The 21,878-nt window shown below is 48.4% G+C and overlaps 3 protein-coding genes across 3 annotated transcripts; all 3 read right to left on the bottom strand.

Annotated features, from left to right (window-relative positions):
• Nucleotides 1-638: 638 nt before the first annotated feature.
• Nucleotides 639-6,219, bottom strand: FIBRA_03921 (uncharacterized protein; the record flags this gene model as incomplete). The annotated part of the gene is made up of 9 exons (XM_012325743.1): nt 639-1,074; nt 1,143-1,177; nt 5,374-5,406; nt 5,460-5,523; nt 5,577-5,611; nt 5,776-5,967; nt 6,025-6,042; nt 6,099-6,126; nt 6,179-6,219. 9 exons carry the CDS (start codon nt 6,217-6,219, stop codon nt 639-641), a joined length of 882 nt encoding a protein of 293 aa, XP_012181133.1.
• A 3,986-nt stretch (nt 6,220-10,205) lies between these two features.
• Nucleotides 10,206-10,606, bottom strand: FIBRA_03920 (uncharacterized protein; the record flags this gene model as incomplete). The annotated part of the gene is made up of 2 exons (XM_012325742.1): nt 10,206-10,274; nt 10,340-10,606. 2 exons carry the CDS (start codon nt 10,604-10,606, stop codon nt 10,206-10,208), a joined length of 336 nt encoding a protein of 111 aa, XP_012181132.1.
• Nucleotides 10,607-16,573: 5,967 nt separating this feature from the next.
• FIBRA_03919 (uncharacterized protein) lies at nt 16,574-17,646 on the bottom strand (the record flags this gene model as incomplete). The annotated part of the gene is made up of 3 exons (XM_012325741.1): nt 16,574-16,975; nt 17,026-17,263; nt 17,318-17,646. The coding sequence occupies 3 exons, from the start codon at nt 17,644-17,646 to the stop codon at nt 16,574-16,576; spliced, it is 969 nt and encodes a 322-aa protein (XP_012181131.1).
• Between the last annotated feature and the right edge of the window lie 4,232 nt (nt 17,647-21,878).

The raw sequence follows: 21,878 nt of genomic DNA, 5'->3' as shown, positions 1-21,878 counted from the left end.
GGCGGAGATTGGTGCGGATTCAAGTAGACAGAGCGCTGTGAGCTCCAAAAAGACAAAAGAGCTCGTGTCGACAAGGTACATTTCCACCATTTGTGGTTTGTCGTTGTGTGCTCTATCTGTCGCCGCGAGTCTTCGCGTGGTCGACGTTACCTGTCTTATATTGATGTCGGCCGTCCCCTCATTCCACGCTGTCCATAATCTCTCATCCCCCATTTACCAGGGTACATCCGTCCGTGCCAAACAAACCTCCGTTCGCAACCTTCGTTGGGCTATTCGCAGCCCCGGTCTACAAGCTCAGGACTGGTTCGCCAGTTTCCCCACAGAGGAAGAAATGGAAGCCGCAAGGAAGAGCTAAAGCATCGTGATCATGACGCGACAAAGGGAAAGGCGGGTGCTGAGTGAGAATCGGGATGTTTGCGGGCTTATGGAGATGGGGTTTAATTGTTCAGTGTCGATCATGATAATATTGAGCATCGCAATGAACTACAAGCTCTGAATAGATAATCCCTTCGTCTAATTACCTGTTATGATGCGCTATAAATTTAGATGGAACTAGAATAAATAAGCATCAATATATGGCTGCATTGGAGAGCAGTCTGAGTGATGCGCCGTTGAGCTTACTTGAAGTGCACTGTCCCTCAACCTGAACGCCTACATTCCTGGGTTTCTGAGGTTGTCGCGTTGTCGGCGTTGACGCCCTCGTGCAACTTTATGTATGAGCAATCAGTAAAGTAGTACAGTTCAGCATAGAAGATGAGTGCACTTGCCATTTCTCTTTCGTCTGTCCATCTCTCCTCGCTAAGATCTGCTAGCTCGAACTCCTCGCCAATCGTTGGGATGTCACAAGTTGGCCCGTCCGAGCCATCTTCATCGCTCAATAGCTCGTCCTCCGCTGCAAAAATAAGGCCATGATCAAGAGGTCCACCCAAGTCTCCAAAAATACTGGTCGCGAGGCTGTCTGTCTGTACATGCAACCCTTCGGAATTGAGCCGAGACGAGATATTCAAAGTACGTGTAGATTCGGAGGCAATTCGAAGGTTGAGTATGAACCGTGAGATGAGGATATAAGGCAGACTAGGGGAGTAGATAAGTACTGGGTGTTTCAGATTAACGCGCCCAGACCACGATTGCGAATGACTTACGTGTTGACGAATGGGGGCGCATAGTCAGTTATGTTCTAAAAATGCCCATGTCAAACATTAATTGTGTAAAAAAAAGTAGAATATCGACCGGCGAGTTTTCACTCTCATAAATCAGTACAAGTTGCAAAATCTGCAATGTGAGGTCTATTCTAAGCGCAATCATTGTTCTAGTTTTGTCTCACAAGAATACGGAAAAGTACTCACAGAAAGTATGCTGTCCCTAAACAGCACCGTCAATCAGAATACTAGTAATGTCTTGTATACTGACAGAAAATCACCATCTGTGAGGACAACCGATATGATCGATGGTTTGGAGTCAAGATATCGGGACGCGAATACGGATCGGAATATTGTATGCTTCCAGGTTATCGCAATAACGATCATATCGGAAATGATGGTCGACGCTGCGATCACAACAGACACTACATAGGAGTCAGTGCTACAATGACTGTTGCTGGAAGAGGGCTTACATCTATTTAATATAGAGCGGCATCAGTGCTGGTTGCATGTGGAGATATTTAAATAATTACTCAAAAATAGCGGAGCTTGTTATAGAATAGCCTATCCCACATATCATTGAGGTATTCGCTGCAAATACATAAGGATACGCGATCGCTAAAATATACTGCTTGAGTGTAAGAAGGTGTCAACCTTCCAGGGAAAATCTATGAGACGCACCACGTTGACTGCCACAGGCACAAGTCCAAATGCGAACACCAGCAATGCGAGTCGCTTATCAAGCCTACTTACAGCATATGTTCGTAGAGCAGAAAATACTAGGTATGATCCATTCAGTAACGAATAGGGCATGGAATACACGTGAGACAGACCCGCTGCGATCGCCAGCAATGCAATTGCTGCAATATATTCAAGAATGACGATGGCCTCGCAACTGATTCTATTACCTTAATGCTAACAATGGAATTGTACGGACAAACCTCTACTCCATCGTCACATGAGTTTTCACAGAGAGGTAAGAGTATAAGTTAAGAGAACTCACGAAGGCGGGAGTCCAAGGAGTGGAACCTATTGTATTTACTACAACACTGAACAAAAGTAGGTATCTGTTAAGGAGAAATATAATGGTGGCCCCAGAGGATACAGGGCGCAACCAAAATAGATCAACTTCAAGGGAGAAGGTGATGATATATTCGTAGAGAGCGAGGGCTATCATACTAGTGTTTCATAAACGCTTAAAATGCGTATGAAGAATTCCGCACCGATGGTTGTGTAGGTGCAGATATTATCTAGGTATCTTGCAATAGATGGCAGGTTACGGTTACGAGTGGCTTTCTCACCGAGCATGAACAACTCACATTAGATCAACTATAGCTGCCATAGATGAAACAGAGGACATTGTGGGGTAAAGCTCGCGCACGAGTCGAAAATGTGAAGGCCTGGTTGGGCAAGATCCTGATGAAGAACGAGTCCTGTTTATGCACTACGGTGGTCTAATAAGACCCTGGTGTGCACTGAGTTCGGTAAGTGGCTTGAAATATCATCCATGAGATCAATGCTTCCAAATGATCCAGCATGTCTTCGAGATAAGAGCCGAAAACAAGTTCTGGTGTGGCTGATCAAAGCTCAACGCAGTTTTCGGCGTTGAGCCGCCCGCGCTAGACTCGCATGTCAGTCGGACTTAGAATGCACACATCCGCTTTCGTTGAGGGGATCTAGAAAGGAGAAATCGGAGCTAGAAAAAAGTGAATCTGACGAACAAGCTGCCTTCGCAGCGGAGTACAAAAGTGAGAACGGCTGGATACGAGCTTACACCCACGCCAACTGTGAGCGCTTCAAGTGTCACCGAGCGCAGTGGTCTCTCCATGGGCATAATCTGGTATTCATTTTGTCACTTTAGAATGGAAATTGGATACATTATGTTGTGGGATTTGCTGTGCTTTTGCCTTATCCTACCTATGACTGCGAACGCAATTTCGCATCGGTCTCCTTCATATCCGCGATTTGTCATCATTACATACAGTGTTTTGGTGGTCCTTGGGACACTGGTGTTCCTTGAGACACTCATTCTTCCTCTTGACCAAGGTAATGGATATAATCGACCACCTGATATTTTATTTGTACTCTATGAAGCTACATGCTAAAAAAATCCAAGGCTGAACGGCCTTCAATTGAGGTTTTGAGAACATGATATATACCCAATTCCACCTACTTTGAGGAATTTTACAGACTCTGCGAGTGATTTAATTCTGAATTTATGAACATCACATAGCTAGCCTATTTGCATTCAACTTCACTCAACAAACCATGACATTTAGTGTGGAATTGCGCGATCTAGGAGAATAAAATGAATGCGTGACATCGTGCGTGAGGACGCACACATCACACGCGATGGGGGTGGCGGTGACTCAAGAGTAGCGACCGCGCTCGATCGCAGCGTGTCACGGAGAACGTCACACTGTGTCACGGTGTCCCAAGGAACCCAAAACTTCCAAAAACGAGTACAGGTGACAAATTAAATTCTGTTGGAGGGTACATTGCAGCTTTTATTCCCATAAAATTCATAAAGGACTTGAAGGCACTTCAAAAAACTCCTTAACATAAGTATGGTGTAATTTCGAAGTGTGGGGCGCACAAAACGAAATATGCAAACTGGTGTCCCAAGGACCACCGAAACACTGTAGTACACGGCTGTTTTGGGGGATGTGTTGCCTAAATAGGAAACAAACACCTGTAGCTATTGCACTGACTTCACAAAGATCGAATTGTAAGGTCGGTACGCCAAAATTTCACGCGAATATATATACGCAGCATTAATCTAATGAACATAATGGTCCATTGAAAATACATTTCCAACCAACACGAACAGTGTCAGCCGTGAAACAGTCTCCATATCGCGCGAGGTCTAGCGCCGGCGCCTGGCGCACTTCGAATAATCGATCTATTAGCCACTGTTCGCCCGTCACGCGTCACGACTGGCAGTTCAACGTGCATCCCATGGCATCTACAACCTAAACTTTTACCATGCCCAGGCAGACAGAACGTCGAGGAACGACCTATCTTGAACACAGCTGAGCGACTCATCGATCCCGATCTTAGTTCGTGCTTGTGAAGAGAGTGCCGTGCAATCGTGTGAGTCCATGTTTGCTCGTATATGGCTGGCGCTCAACTGCCATGGAGGAAAATGCAATATCCGCTGACAGTATGAGTGTCAAAAGCGAACCCATATGGGCATACGCAGATTGCGCCGTAGTCTTGGAAGGGCGCTATGCGAATTATCACACAATTACATCTTGGGCTGCACGACTGAATCAACATTCGTGTGACGATACCGCGCTTCGCTATTGCCTACACACTGTAGGAGACAGGTGGCATGAGTGAGTAGTTCTTTGGGAGAAGTCAAGTGATTCCATCTCGTGATGAGCCTCGTCGAAGGGCTCCAAGTCGTCATCTAGAGTATGAAAGTCTGTATCCACTAGTCGAAGTCATCCCGCAAATGTAGCTTGACCTGGTCATCTGTTTGATAGGGCCAATATCGCTCAGCACAATCACCTTTATGATGTGTGGTGAGAGATTAGAGCCCGACAATCTGAGTGACAATTGGTGGAGGCTCCCTGGCCAGTTCCGTGGGAGCGTCAAATGCAGGGCAGGGCGTAACGCGCACCTGGTCCAGGCACAGATGAGACTAAAATCTCATGAAGTATGAGGTGATTGGGCGAGTATACGCGAGAATATCTTTCGGTTCGGAGAATTAGGAGCCCGTGCCAGAAGCCGAAATAGCATTGTTTTAGGTTAGATCTGCATCCCTTTTAGTCTCCAATGCGAGCATTTGAAAAGGATGAGAGGGAGATAGCGTATTCTGTCGTAAAGTAAACAACCTCAAGATTATAAATCAAGTTACTTTAGAAGGAATAGTACGAAATCTATGCACAACATGTTGATTTATACATTCTTACTATTTTAATACAGGTGGATTGCAATTACTTCGGGCCAAGGCGAGCCACTGTGGTGTACATTGAGCATGAACCGACGCAGCGTAAAGCCAGATCCTGCCGCGTACCTGAGATAAGCTGACGTCTTGAAAGATATCTGCACACATTCCAGTCGTCTTCGTATCCGAGACTGAGACCGATCACAGCTACAATTCGACATACATGTACTGAAACTCTCTAGAAACCGCAGCGTCTCATTTCCGATGTTCTCCACATAATGTCCTACGCGCACCGGTTGGACGAGTGCAACGCTTCAGCAGAGAAGAGTGGAAGGAACATACCGTACGTGGCAAGGACAAAGTCGACATCTCCAGCTGTATACAGCAAGTTACGATACATTAACGAAACCATAGAGAACCTGGCGTACCTGGAAGTCGAACGTCTGAGTGATGCTGTTAGGCGCGAATTCTGTCACACGCGTCTGACCAGAGCTGTTCGATAGGTGAGATATAGACGCCGCTTCACCGGCATGATCCCCACTCACAGATAGTAGGTCCATTCGTCCTGAGTTGGGTGCCACTGATCCAGAACGTCAGCCACATTCCGAGAACTCGGCGTGATTTCCCATTATTTACATAGAGCTCCCTAAAGCCCATCACAGACTCGTTGTTAGCACCAAGTAAGATAAGTGGTAGAGTCGCCACGCACGCACCATACCGCATTCATCCGGGTTCAACAGTCACCTCCGCAACAGCAATCGACGTCGCAGCCGGGAACATCCGCGAGTCGACAATCTTGACCGATCGGACGGCGAGTGGCGTCGCGGTCATGGTCGACATCTGGAATGTGGATGGGTTAAGCACTTGCCCGTATGGGTCCTTGACCACCTGGACGTCAGGGGAGGGCGAGTCTATGCAAGTCACTCGCATGTAGTCCTATGACGCGTTTTTGCCAGTCTCTGCCCACCCCCGACGATACTCAATGGTACACACACTCAGGACATATGCCCACTGCAACGGGAACCGTCAGCGGCAGAATGGGGCTACTAACATCCATTACTACTCACTTCGACTGTCTTATGCCAATGAAACTCGCTGCGGGGACATGTGAGCATGGGTTTGAAACAATGCGCAACCGTGAGCTTACCGGATGGCACGAGCCTCAAGACGCATATCGACGCCGGCCATGGCTTGAGAACATTAAGGACTGGAGTTTCTTTGGAAAATTACTCGCAGGTAGCGATATGCATCTGATTGACTGCAGACGATGACACTCTGTCAGATGAAAATATCAACGAGGAAATAGAAACGCTCACGATTCTGTTGTCTCGCCCAGCCACCTGTCTGCAAGCGCATTGGGCTCAAACGCATAGGTCACTTGATGCTGCCTCCAGGTCTAGACCGTGCACACATCAGGCTCGGTGTCATTGCACTCGAAAGAAGACCTACATCACTCCACTGTCCGTAGTCGGAGGCGCAAGGGTATCTGGATTCTGCTGCTGTAGCGCCATGTTCTGCTGTCCTAAGATCGTCGTCCCGAGCGTACCCCGCATCTACTGAAATTATACCGTGGCGCTGGACGTGCTCTCAACCCGGACAGGCTGCAGGCTCGAGTAATCCGCCGTGCATAGTTCGGGTCGTCGCTTGCTGGCGTGATCGTCTCGCTTGCCAGGATGGCAGATGTCATCGTCGTCATTCCAGAGCTGTTTCTCGACATAACTGTGCTCTCTAGTGGCGTCGGTAGAGCGAGAGTGGAGGTGGCGGAGAGAAGGACGGCACAGAGCACGAAGGATAGGAACTTTGCCATGGCAAATGTGGTGGTAGGGCTGAGGTCGGCAGACGGGAATGGAACAGGATGTGATTGATCTATCCTCTCTCCCTCTGGAGGCTTTTATTTCTTCATAGTTTCAGGCAAAGAAAGATGCTTTCGTCGGCACCGTATGCACAAATTGACTATCTTTGGCAGACCTGCGCAGAGCCAGTGTTCTTCCCGGTAATTTTCGGCATGATGTACATGTACCATGTTGTGTTCCATGACCGTGGGTGCGCGCTGAAGCGCACAAAATGACTATTGGCTCTGACCAATTTGAGAACTCCTCAATGTCGTCCAGCTGGTCGAAAGTGACAGGTCTATTTCTGAAATATGCGGCGCGGCATGTTAGTGGCCAAAGATCCACGGCTCATTTTGTGACATCAGGACATCATGTTGCATTGCAGCTCATGACCCGAGTATCATTTCACCAAACGTTTACAAACTGTCCTAGCTCTTCATAGCGCAGGGATAGAAATCCCTCTGTAACAGGTCAACTATCACTGTGCAAAAGCAATAGATCAGAAACGACTGTCTAAGACGCACCAACAGAACATTTTCAGTCACCTAGGGATTACCAGAACATAATGGTAAATTGGTCCCAGCAGTAACCCGGACGGTGGTCCTGTTCAAGTTGGAAGAGTACATCGGAAGACTTGTCCCGTGGAACTTCGGTGCAAGGCACATAAGTTAGTGAGCGTTGGAAAGACTGCTCGTCGTGTGAAAGATAATCCATTTACCAGGGCGCATTGTTTGCGTAACGGCGGTTCTAACTGCTTGTACAAATTCGGATAGCACGGTATCGGGGCCTCGTGGGTGTCCTTACTCTCTAAGTGGCGTTCGCGGCGGACTGGGTAGGTAGGGCGCATGACGCGTAGTACGTTCGTAGTTGTAGCGTACGTAGACCTCTGTACCGGGTCGAGCGTCATGTGATGTACTTACACCATGTCTTTGCCAGTCTATCCTCCTCCTCCAGCCTAATTGGGTCGGAGTCCCGATCCTCGGTGGCGCTTCCGGTTTCGCCCGTAAGTGCTGCTACTATTTATCCTCACAACATGTTCAAGAGCTCTAGACCTTGAAATTACTTGTAAATCTATTGCTTTACTAATCCTTCTCTACTCATCATCATCGTTACGTTCATCCAAACTTGATAGTCGACGCCCCTTGGCAGGTAGGTGCGCTCGTTCATTGCTGGACATTCAGCGATGCTGATAAAGTTCAGGTCTTCCGAAGCGGCGCAGCGCACCATGATATGCGAGAGACGTGCGTTAGGGAACACAACGCAACGCGCAGAGAGACTCCAACGCGCAGAAATGAGCTCATGAAATGATGGGCGTGCCTGGCTCACCTGGACTACACATGGCTGATCCGCCTCCCTTCCAGCACCGCACCACGGACTCCGTTGTGGCCGAAGCGTCGGGCGTCTGGACAACTACAACGGCCTGGAGTGCGCCGGCTCCATGCTTGTGTTAGACCAACCGATGTCTCCATCAATCTAGCTCGTCCGCGTGTCTCCTACCAATATCGCAGCGGTGTCGTTGGGCTGCCGGTTGGGCATCCGCGCGTCGACTTTCGTCGCTACGGATAAACCCAATAGGTTCCAGCGATAACGCGTTCAGAGAGCAAACACCGCTTATTCGTAGGGCGTTAATGACTCGATTGTTGCATTATGATTTTGGCTCCCTCCCCCGTCCAGCTTTTGTTGGACAACAATCCTCGTTTCCCATGCTCCCGCGAAGCACTTCAGGTATTCCTATGTCTGTGCTTGTGCCTCTGCCTCCGATGCCTGCATCTGCTGGTTCAATGTGTAGCAGTCCCATCTAGAGGCAATAAGGGCTTTGTGCATAGATTGTCCTTGCAAGTGCATCTGCGAAGCTTGAACCCCGTTGTTCAACGTCACGTTGGCTGCAGGACTTTGACCCTGAAATAATACGAAAGCGAGAAGAATGCTTAGTTTCCGATAGAGCTGGGTCAGTATCACAGAATGGCGCATCGAGACGGGATGGGACTCGACGGCGGTGCATGTGGGGGGATGTGCTTGAAGGGTAGCTGGGAAAGGTGCATTGTTGTGTGATCCGCATATACAGGTTGACTTGTGACACGTTTGCTGACTCTTTCGAGATCTGTACTGTTTAGGTCCTTTCTCAAAACTTCTGCACGCTATGCTTCCAGTCCCGCGATCTTGCGTTCTCCGCATCCATTAGGGTAGCGGATTAGATACTGTCATGTCAAAAGGGTAGTCAATACGCTGGGTGGTTGGAGCATAATCTCATAAGGATAGTGACACGAACGCTCAACTGCTGGAACGGGCGGTCCTGAACTCCAATTCCTTGTATGCATGTCTCCTAAATTAGTAATCCCAACACTGAAATTTGTGCGGCGTTGGATGTGATACAATTGCCAGGTAAGTAGGCCGTCTTCAGCCATCTCCAGCCGTCTCCTCCCCCAACTGCTGCTAAAGTCTCCACGCACAGTTCGGCGCACCGATATATGGCAGACGGAGTTGAGTCACGCAGCAGCAAGCGGACACTTATATTAATTGTGCTCTGTCTACCGGAGTGGTGTGCAGGGCGCCTTATTCGTTGCGCGGGCCATATCTTTACAAAGCAAATAACGTTTCTGACGACAGCTGTACGCCGACAATTAAGCGAAAAGGAAGATTTGAAGGGTCATTGCGCAAGGGAAGGGAACGGGTCCGCGTTTGACGGCATATAGCGCATACTTGACTCACGGTGACTTCGCAGACTGACCTTGCGTAAGGAACATGGCTGGACCGGCAGCTGCGGTGGCTGGCGGCCGGGCGGTCCACACTCTGTGGTGGGTATCGAGTCTTTACGATGCCTGGAATAGCGCTGTAGGTCCCAACCGAAGTCGATCTCAATCTGGACATAGTTCTAGTCGTGTTCTACTTTCAGATTCTATCTGCAGGTATCCACCGCCGCTTCCATCCAGCTTTCATCTTCGTGTCGGCTCAAGCGCAGGCTTCAATGGTGGGATAGATAATGTCCGAGTCGAAATATGCCGGTGACGAGAAAGGGGAGAGAGTTTGGTGCGTATGCCGGAGCGCAGGTATGGTCAGATATGGTGTGCTAGGGTAACAGCAAGGTAGCCATCGACTTTCCCCTACAGTCCCTGCCAAACTGCCTTGTAGACTAGAGTTAGCGGTACGTCAAGTCGACTTTCGCTTCTACCAGTCTCGAGGGACATGCATCTAATTAGGTGTGTTGGTAGCCCAGGACAACTGTATATCAGCAGCTCGACCCTTCTTCTCGATATTCGTGCTTTTTCGAAACGCCCGAGAATACAATGTCTGACAAAATGATATCATAGTGGACTTCAAGCCCTGAACTAATACTCTGCTTGTCTAATCGTATTCCGAACGCCTAGCGATATCGAAAGTTGACGCATTACCAGCGTCAGCACCTTCATGGAACTATATATGAGCGGTCAGTTACGCATTCGGATCAATCCGATATGCTGCGTGCTTTGATTACTTACTACTTCATCCGTCTGTCTTCCTCCGCGAAGATCTGCTAGCTCAATGTCCTCGCTCGTCATCAGAATGTCGCGAATGGTGTGTGAGTTGTTGCCGTCAGATGCATCATCGGGAGAAACGAAACTATTGTCAAGAGGTCCGCCCAAGTCTTCAACCAGACTGTTTGTAAAGTTCAGGCTCGTTGTCTGTATGTGCAGCTCGTTAGATCTGAACCGGGACGTCGCATTCAAAGTGCGTGCAGATTCGGAGGCAATTCGGAGGTCGAGCATGAACCGCGAAACGAGGATATATGGTAAACTAAGGGTATGGATAAGTACTGGGCATTTGAAAATATGCATTGACTTTGATTGTAAAGCACTCACATAATGACAAATGGAGATGCATAGTCAGAATAAGCCTAAAGTGTTCATGTCAGAACTTATTTATGTGTGATATTATGAGGGGGTTAACTGAAAGGTGTTCACTCTCATAATAAAAGATGAGCAGTAAAATCTCCAGTGTAAGATTGACCCTAACACAGCTGTCATTCTACTTGTGTTGTTGAGAATCCTGAAATGTTCTTACAAAAAGTACACTGTTCCTGTACAACATGATTGATTAGCATAATTTCCATCAAATAGCCCATCAGAACATTACCATCTTTGAAAACAACAGATATAAAGGATGGCTTGAAACTATGATATTGAAACATCAAGCCTAGCTGAAATGTATGCTTCCAGGTAATTATGATTGCAATTGCATCAGAGACAATAGTTATACTAGTCAATGCTGTGCACATGGCAGATACTAAGGAGGAGGAATTGGTGCCATAATAGTTGCCATCAGTACCAGAAATACATCTGCATATCAAGCCTTATTAGTACTGGCTATATGTAAATATTTCTAAACTTTTACCCTATTGAATAAAATATTGACATACTAGTAAAATAGTTTATTGCAACTACTTTTGTAAAAGGTGGGAAACTTAAATTAACATACTGTTTTAGCATGAGAAAATGTCAATATCTCACAAATGATTGAGACATACTATGTTTATTGCCATAGATGCAAGCCCTAGAACAAGCACAAACAATGCAGGTTTCTTATTAGATCCACTTATAGCATATGTTCGCAAAGCAGAAAATACTACAAATGAAGCATTTAGTAACAGAGAAAACTCGGAGCAAACACAAAACAAACCTGCTGCATTACTCATCAATACACCTACTGCAATATACTGGACAATGTAGATGACCTCATACCTAGCACCATTAAATGATGTAACATTATAATCAGAACAGAACAAACAAACTTCTAAATCCATAGATGACAGTATGAGTGTGTGCAGAGATGAAAGTGTATAGTAAAAAACATCACCAGGTCAAGAGTACTCCCCACTATAATTATCACAACATTGAACAGCAGGAGATATCTGTTAAGGAGAAATATGATTGTGGCTCCAGAGACAGGATGTAGCCAAAATAGATCAACTTCAAGGGAGAAGGTGATCATATGTTCATAGATGGCAAGGGCTATCATACTAACATTTCATAAACACACAACATACATATGAAAAATTTCGCACCACAACTTGAGTAAACACAGATGTAATCCAGGTACCTTTGGATAGACAGTAAATTATAAGTATATTCTCACATAATCATGGCAGTAAGCAACTTACATTGTAGGGAACATAACAAATACCATTGTAGCAGGCGAGACACAGTATGTGTCGGAGGAACGTTTGTGTACGAGTTGTAGATGTGAATGGTTGAGCAGCGACAGTCGAGAAGTAGGATCTGTTTAAAATGTTGCAAGAATTTGAAACACATTTCTTGGAAATGCGTTCGACAGATGGAGTAGAGCCGGCGTTAGATACGGGTAGTTTGGAAAAGCATCGGCAAGACCGACGCTGCCGTCAGACAAGTCATTGAGACAAGGAAGATGATGGAATCATTGTAAGTGAAACGTTTGCTCAATATTGCACCAAGCTCGAAATGCCAGAACTGGGCATCCAACGTGACAAGTGTACAGTGTATAGTACAGTATCGACGTGCAGCAGCCTAAAAAATATAATAACGGATACATTTTGTGACTATGCTCGTAGAAGGATCTTTTGTCTTTGGTGCAGAGATGCTCGTTGCAGACAATCGAAAGAAGCTAGCGCGACTCAGCCAGATCATCATGGCCCGCCCCGCCGCACCTCGCTGCCCTACTCGGCACATTCGCGATGGCACCCACACATAGGCGGTCTGTGAGCACTAGCGCAGATGGGAACCCGAAGCAGAAGTGGTCCGATATCCTTGACGTGGATATATCCGTCAGACGTGCTAGCGGAGCTGTTCCGGGGATGAAATACCCAGCGTTGAGCATGGATGGAAGTCTTGCTGCCGCTCTGGTCATGGAGCCGCATGCTCCAGCCGTCGGTCCAAGCCATCAGTCGAGTTCGCACCATGTGCTAGCCATCGTAAGCTCATGTCCCCACGCGGCGGGCTGTCGCCTGTAGTCAGAGCACCTTCAGCCGTATGCCAGAGGGAACAGTACGTACGCGGAGAACAGCCTCAGTATCCGCTCACTTGGAATTCATCTCATAAATACAACTATGATACGACCCGCAACTCATCGGCATCGATATTCATGATACTGCAGGGCATGCGTACCAGCGGCTCTGAGGAGACATGCTTACCAGAAGGCGCATCGGCTGATGATCAAACACGGCCGCACAGGTAATGTCGGAAGATGTAAGGGACATAAGGCTCTTCTATGCAGTACTTTGGTATACAACGACTATAGAGGCCATATGTACGAGGACGTGATGGTGGTGGTGGTGGAGGATGATATACTAGCAAAGACGGTGCCTGGACCAGAAGAGTATGTGTTGGTTGTTGCCAAAGCGCCCGGCGGCTGCATCCGTCTCAGCCACTTTGACTTCCCTTCTCCTACGCAGCAGGAATTGGTCTATCGCTCAACCCGAATCGCAGAGGACACGTTTGGAATTTCAAGCGCTTGTCATCCTCCGATTGACTGGATGAACTCGTCTTTGACGTTCTCGAGGCCGTATCGTCTCTGCCAACCGTGCGTTTCTTCTGCCATCGTCTTGTTGCTATTCCTCTGAGTTAACCCCCAACGTATGGTACACAGTGTAACAATCCTGCTTGTCTTCCTAATGTTATTGCATTTTTCTCTCCGGAGTTCCGCGTCGGAATTGGGAGAGGAGAATTGTGATGGTCGTCTGCGGGTGAGTGAGTCCTTCCCCATCATGAGCTCGAACGCACGAGACAGAGCATAGGCACCAGCTCACAAGCACCGCTGGATGCGCAATGGACCAGTCTCTTCCCTCGTTTGAAATTACGACATATGTAGGCACTGCCTTCTCATGGAAGATACCGCCAAGTGTAACGCAAAACATCGCGCCATGCTTAGACTCGTCGCCAGCTGTGATGTACTGTGGATGGACCCTGCCCTTGCACGATTTGCTGAGGCCCGAAGTGCTGACCACTGGCCCAGTCCGCTCACACACCCGAGAATATAAATCCTTTCCGAGTGCTGCTCTCTCCCTGTCGCCCGAGCTACACTCCACGAGGTGCTTCTTACCATTGTTCCGTTTCCCCCAGTCTGGCGGCCAACACTCCTGGTAAGCTTGGCGCAAGTGCTCGCTTACTGAATGTCTGACGATTCTGACCAAGATCAGGTTTTTTAAGGCAGTGCAGCATGATATGAAGAGCGGCGAAGTGCATTGACGAGCGCCTCGCGCGGAGCCTGGGACGCATACTTGTAGAGTTTCTCGTTAACATGCTTATTGAGACGGTGAGCGTTCCCATCTTACGTGGACTATACATGGCTCATCAATACGGCCGTTGTGAGCAGAGAATTCTGCATCCGAACCAACTACAACGGCCTGGATTGCGCTGAGTCTATGCGTATGCTAAGTAGTAGGCTGAGCCTTTTCAATTGTCCCCAGCCTATCCGCGCGTCTCCAACTACCGCTGCGATATCCTTACGCTGCTAGCTGGGTGTGATGCGCATGCGCATGTGTGCTTGTCACTTATGAGTGCCAGGAACAGGCCCAATGTGTTTCAGCGGTGACGTGTCTAGGGAGCGAGCACGTCCCCGTTGCTGGTTCGCTCGGTAGCGCTGACTTGTCCCCCACCTTCCTGCACTCCTCCCTCCTTCTCTTCGGACGCTGCGCGCCGTGAAATGTCCCAGCGAATCGCAAATGACAAGTTTAGACTCAGGTGCACATTGTCACTCGCTCCACTCGGACGTGATTTGTCCTCGACGTCCTCGAGGCGAAGACGCGCGTGCCTCTCTATTCCATCTTGTTGCTCCTCACATGAGGTCACAGTCGACGGGCAGAGCGCAATGTCCCTTTTTTTATTCAGACAGTCCTTGCCTTTGGTATGGCCTAAGGAACATTTGGGGGTTGGGAGGAAGCAGGAACGCAATAGTCGCCGGATGCAAGATCGGTGAGTTGTCTTCGTTATCAGCTCGCAAGCACGAGACGGAGCCACATGCATCAGGTCGCAAGCAATACATTGTTGTTTGTCTCAGCTGCACAAGTCACTTGGCTGTGCAATGAACTAGTCTTGTCTGCTCTTGCTTACCATCCCCACGCGGACAGATATCTCGTTGAAGATACGCAAGGCATCACTTGCAATTATGATGTATGCCGCTACCCCCAGTATGGCCTGTTGAGGAGCTCAGCCATACAATTTAACCTCGTCCTCGACATCAAAATCGTCCTTGAACGTCACTCATCTTGAGCTACACCCCCCTTCATGCTCATTTCTACCATACATATTCCCTGCGCGGCCTCTCTCTTCCCCGCGCTTCAACCTCCCTGCCACAATCGTCGCTCTCTGGTACCCATACTCCACATCGTGAAGCGCTCTTATGATACTTATGCCCCTCCACCGCCCACTCTCCCAGTAATCTACAGCCGTCTGGAAACTATCAAGCGGGGCGGCTACTCACGCCTGCCCTGTCGGACATCCGCGCGAAACGTATGCGAGCCTCCTGGCCCCATCGCGCCTTCCAGCCCGAGTCTGATCACGCTGCATTTACGACAGTATCCCCAGATGAACTAGCTCGCCGCACTCGCGCACCAACAATGGACCAACGAAATACGCAATGTTCGAGCAGCCTGCGTGTACTGGGTGTTCGCAGACTATCTGAAAAATTCCAGCGATAGGACCCTGCGCACAGGGGTGCCACGGAGTTTGTCTTGGTCCGTTGTACCACATATCCATATCGCGAACGAGGACGGACTTGCCATTGCACGTCATTGTGAGCGCTTTTATTACTTGCGTATTCATGCGGCTGCCTCTCCCTCCTCCCAGACGAAACAGACGAAAGATGCCATGGATCGGGATGGCGAATTCTCGGTATGTCGTCGTGCTTATGCTCGCCGTCTACAATGGCTCCCAATAACTCGTCCATGAATGGCTATCCTCCATGCATGATATGCATCAAGAGTGATACGCAGTGAGGCTCGATTTGTGAGAAAAATGCGTCAACAATCATTCCTGCTCTAAGAGGGAAGAGCAGTATACCGGAGAGCGGGTACGATGTTCCGCACTGACGGTAGTCGACATACGAATAGGAACACATAGTAGCATACGAGGTCCATTCTCCGTGACATTCTCCCGGAGTATTGTACGGAAACATTCCCGACAGTCGCTGCCTGCCATCTTCCAGATGGAGCTGGGCTTGGTGAGTAATATATTAAATCGACCTTTACTCTTCCCGCACATTAATCTCTGCTGCTCAGGTATCTGCTCTGCCGCTGCTCCAGGTGAGTGAAACTTACGTGAACGCCATGTACCCACGCGTGACTGCGATATGATAATCACGAAGAATTGTTCGACAGAGGCAGCGCTGCGGGTCATACAGGTATCTTCATATGCTCGCCCGTCGTCAGCGCAAACCAGATATCAATTGTTTGTGCTCCAGCATGCGCCCCAAACATCTCTCTTCCCAGAGCTGTCAATTACTCTCCCCAACAATCTACTATTCCGACAGCTTGTATGTCGGGTGTTGTACACTTTCAAGTGAAATGGAAATTGTTAGTCTCTGAAAAATGTGAATCATCATCCACCTTCGTGGTCCCGGACAGCATTCATCCACCATCTTCTCCTTCCTATCAGGATTTGTGCTCCCTCAAATCTGCGTAGGAACGTACTCTTCCAAGTAGATACAAGGTGCATATATCAGTTTTACACCATAATGAAAGTAATAATCAACACATACCATATCGCCTAGTATTCTATTAGATGCTTTCTGACGTCTCTCCAGACGGCATCCTCCTTGTCCTTCTCCCTGACCTTAGCCAGACAACGCGCGCACAACTGGTTGTCCTCAAGCCATTTCAAATCCTTTTCACTCAAGAAGGATTGCAGCACACTAAAAACAGGTCTTCCCCGACGACTATGCTCATATTGAGCGATGGATCGAGACCTCGTAAGGACCTCCACACATGATGTCGACTGACCCTCACAATCTTCAGCGAACTTGGGGTTTAAAGTTCTGCGTAGAAGCTCGGTGTACAGATATGCAAGCTGTGCCCTCCCGTTTATGTAGCGCAAGAGGTTCTTCGTGTGCAGCTTCTCGACTTTCCCATTTTCATGAACAAACTCACTCATGATCACCTCGGGTGGCAGCTGGCGGCACAGGTATATACTCGCAGGGAATGTAGCATGTCCTTGCTGACCAACTTCTCTAGTGAATTGGCCAGGATGATCCCAGTCCCAGGAAGTGGCGCCAGTCTCATATTCTCGTCTCCATCGCTATCAACGAGATATTGGAACCGATCCAAAGTGCAATCGAAAGACAAGGCCAAAGTAGCCATTATGTCGCGAAGGATATCCTCTATCTTGTATTTGTGCGAAAGTCGCAGGAGAATCCCGAAGACTTTTGGAGTAAGCTGGGGCCGCGCGCAGGGAAGGTACCTATGCATTATCAGTTTTCTCGGGTCTGCGTATGAACACGGAGTAAGCGTCCACCTGTGCCTCTGGTACAACGTCCCCAACAGGATATGTACATCTTCCACCTGGTCAGATAACCTGACGAGCGAATGGCCCTCGAACATGTCCATGATCTCGCCTTTCGATGGGGGCAGCGCGAGGATTTCGCGAAACACGTCCGAGCACTGCGAGAGCACCGACCTGTGCACGTGGAACGCAGTCATTTCCGCGCTCAGCACGACGTCACCATTCTCCGGCCAGAAACTGTTGTCTGGCTGCGGTTGAGCGGAGGCGGCCTCTGGTGAGCTGGCATCGACATTTGATTGACGCGTGCGTTTCCGAGTCCTGGATGGTGTTTGAGAGGACATGACAGCGATGCTGCATGAGATTGTTCAAAAATAGGATAGAGACCAAAAGACCAAAATCGCCGGTGTTCGAAGAGGATGCAAGTCAGATTCTCCTCCAGGTGGAGAAGGCGCAAATTAGTAAAGTTGTATCTCAAGCGTCATGCCTATTCTCTATACAGTAGGGCGCTTTTCAGATTCGTCACACGTCTGTGTTTGACTTTTGCCCTCTGAGTGACTGCGGCCCAAGTTCACGGCTCCTGTGATCTGCTTCGTCAATATTCAAATATTTTGTAAGTCAACGCATGGTACTTCCGCTGAGTTCTACTGCAGCGTCGTTTGTAGCCACTACGGACAGGTCGTGACTATCGCGTTCCGGCGACGACGCACCCAGAGAGCGAGCACCTCTCCCTCCCTGTGCGTGAGACGTTGACGACATTGCCAGCTCCTCGCAGACCGGCCAGGTCGTCACTGCGCGGAGCTCTCTTCAAATAGTCACCGTCCAGACAGAGAAAATACATTGGCGTGGACGTGGACCCACACGTCCATGACGATGCTCAGGTTGCAATGATGGAGTCCGTATTTGTCCCGACGACATGCTATTTGACGGGCGCGCACCCAGACACCACATGACGCGCGTTTCGAAGATGACAGAGCGTAGTACACCGGACGGGGGACGTGGCGGGGCGTACATTTCTGGTCGGATGTTGGGCTTGAGACTGGAAGTCGTGCATGACGTGAGGAGACACGTTGCGGGCAGATGGAAAAGCTGGGGCTGGGGGTAGCATAGAACGGAGCGGAGGCCGAGGCCGAGAGCTCGTATACACTCTCACTGTGGCTAAATACCGAAGCCGACGTCCCTCTCCGTTCGCACGACGAACCATATCCGGCACGCGCGCCCAGCCCTGTAAAGTTCGAAAAGGGCAGCGACTCAAGAGCAAAGAGCTGGACGAGAACATGTGGCCTTCCGGATGTCGAGATGGTGGTCAAATGTTCGTGTCGATTAGTCGGGGTGGCCCCGCCCCAAGCCCAGGTTCGAGTCGGTGAATGCAGGATGTCATGAGTTCAATCGTACAGTATAGGTAGCGGAGGCTGGCAAGCGTCGGGACCAGCTGCGCCTGCTTTGGCAACGACTGACAGAACTTTAAAATACGCAGTTCACTACAAATTTTGAAGAATTATATTTCCCTTGAAGCTACAATAACCAAAACCACGGAGACACACGCAGTAGATTCTCGTCGTTCCTGTACACATTGAGGATATGATCCCAACTTGACCACGACAGTACAGATCAGAGTCTTGCTTAGTAGCATATGACTCGCCGCTGATGTAGTACATAAACATGTCGAAATGGTATGTCACTTTTTCTGTCATATAAGGATCACCTCGTGGTGCAGTACGATCCAGTAGATGCCAAAACGTCCGAGGAGAGCTTCCGGACAAAGTCCACGATCATCAGCGCATTGTGGCCACCGGACTATATTCATTTCGAAGTTAATACTAGTAGGTATTCAAATGCATATCTGTCTGCGATGACAGCTGAATTTATCGAGTTGCATACTATGACACCTGCCTGAGTCCGATAGTCGTGTGAAATTATCACTGTTCTTCGAAGCCATGCGGCGACCCGTGACTCTTCTCAACCCATTCAGCTGAGGAACATTGAGATCCTGGCACAGCTCAGGACGTCGACCTTCACTACTCGTCGTTCAAGGAACCACATCCGCTTGGAGTTTACAGTTTTTCCCATGTGCGAAATGTTTCTCTCGATTGTGCGTAGACACTACTCGCTCTTCATCTCTATTGAATGTTATTCGTGCCACTGCAGGGTCAGTGCAGCAATGACCTACTATTTTCCTCGTTATACCCTGTTTATGCTGCACTCGGCTTTATACGTAGACTTTATCCAAACTGAGATGCCTGATCAGGAATGCCTGATTGGGTCAATGCACACTGCGGTACGAGGCGCACATTTGAAAGTAAATCATGTTGTGGTAAATTCACAGCCACAAAAATGCACGTCTGTAGTACATACGGCAGGGCACTGACAACATCCATGAATTTTGGACTCCGTTCTCTAATTATTCTCCTATAGTTCCTTAATGCATTTTTCAGCCTGGGATCAGTCGGTAGGACAACATTAATTGCAGGTTATGAGACCTACACATCGTTCCTGTCGTACGCAACCAGTCGTACAGAATCATGATCACGCGCATACGTCAGCTATAAAATACGGTAATATCATATCAAAGGTGACATTCTTCAATTTCAAAACCAGATGTACTTACGAACTGCAGCATCGTCAGAATCGATACATCCTGCGTCGGCTTTCATCGCAAGTGCTACAACAAAGATGATGATAGTAAGAATGGATTTGAAGCATGACATGGTGAATTGTGAGGATTATGGGGTTGAGGTGTTGCTCACCTATCACTCAGCATTTTATAAAGCGTCTTCCGTGAATCACATGAATCTTTACAGTAACTTCGGGGGCGAAGGTGGCAACAAACAGACCTGATGCAATTTTTTTAATAAGTATACATTTCAGGTGTATTCACGACAAAGGGTGTCGTTCGCAAACATTAAGTTCGGAAGCGCACGCGCACTAAGCCGTGGAATGAAGTTATCCGACGTACGTTTCCATCAGATGTATTATGATATCTTGACAGCGAGACAAGGTGTGCAAAGATGTCTTTCGCATGGTGATAGCACTACGCAGATTGACAGATGGATCTTTGCGCAAAAGGTACGGCATATCACGATGAAATTAAAACAGATACTCATCAATCTAGATCAGTGGAAAGGTTAGGACTTCTGCTGCACGCAGAGAGGTGATGTCAAGTCATATCTCACCTGGTCGACTCATTCTCGTCAGCTGTGTAGCGTAGCACATGACACAGCAATTCACTATGCTTGTAAACATTCCGAACTCGTACTGCAATGTCTTATTTCATTTTCCCAGAGCCTAGAAGACTTACGTCAACAATGAAACCTCATATTACGACGTGCGCATGAAGGATACTCACTACATCGAAGGAATCGAAATCCGGAATCAATTCACTGAAGCTGTCGCAGCTATATTGTGGAATGATATATAAATAGATAGCTTAGATGAAAGTTCAGACTCCAACCGAAAGGCACATACAATGTATACATACCAGAAGCGGGCTGGTCCTTGTTCTGCAATCATTCCACATTGCAGCTTTCATCACCAACTGGTGCCTCGTAGGCTGAATTGACTATGATAACTCCTACTGTCACACATGCGAATATTGTATGCCAGTCCAAGGCGATCTCCTCCCTCACTTGAATAGTGTCGATTGTGGCGAGACGCGGAGGGCGTGTCTTATAATTCAGCACGCGCGCGTCGAGTGGAATAGAGGCGTTCAAGCGATAAAGACTAAGCATGAATGGCTTTGAAGTTGTTGAAAAGGACAACGTCGGTTCAGCTACCACATGATGCTCACACGCGTCCTAACTTATGACTTGGTACCCAGCTAGCCACAACACGCCGACTGTCAGACTACTGTACTTATCGTCTATAAAGGGGCTTGCCCTCAAGGACAATAAACGAGACCCACAAACAAACACGTGTCCATCCCGAAGTCGATCGCTCGGAATTGAACGGTTGAAGTGATCTGACGAAAGAGAGGCTCAGATACGAAGCAGCTCTGGCCAAGACGTATGTATGCTGACCGTGTCAGTGTTTGAATATGTCTGTCTTCTGGGATGACCGTTCCACTGTGAGTCAAGTGTGCGCGGTCACTCCGGAAGATCCTTTCGTTGTCGGCAGAGTCAACCTGTGCAACTAGTATCAGCCGGTTGTCAAATTTCCTCTGGACTGAAGGAAATGGTCGGCGAATGTCTGCCAATCCGATGAACTGAGACGGTCGACGAAGACGATGCATATCTTGTCGGGGGAGGGTGGCATGCGGACGCGTCATCATTTCCATTCCAAAACCCATGGATTTGCAGGCGTCAAGCACATTCACGACGGTAGCTCAAAATGACTCGATCGGCCTCTGACAGTTCGCGACACATCGACACAGGTGTGAGTGTCGAAGTTAGCTCAATGCTGGCTGCTCACCAGTATCATTTCTAAGCAGAGATTTGATAACAACGGCATGAGATAATAGAGGTATATAGTTGCGGCACTCTTCTCAGACTCAATTCCATCGCGCACTCCATTCAAGCCATCCCTCTTGTTCCTCCTCCAATTTATCATAGAGCTTTCCCCAGTCTTTACAAACCAAACT

The sequence above is a fragment of the Fibroporia radiculosa genome (assembly GCF_000313525.1).
Source record: "Fibroporia radiculosa TFFH 294 genomic supercontigs, scaffold2475, whole genome shotgun sequence".
In the NCBI taxonomy this organism is placed as follows: Eukaryota; Fungi; Basidiomycota; class Agaricomycetes; order Polyporales; family Fibroporiaceae; genus Fibroporia; species Fibroporia radiculosa.
The sequence above is the reverse complement of the archived record's forward strand: the minus strand, read 5'-3'. Positions and strand labels throughout refer to the sequence as shown.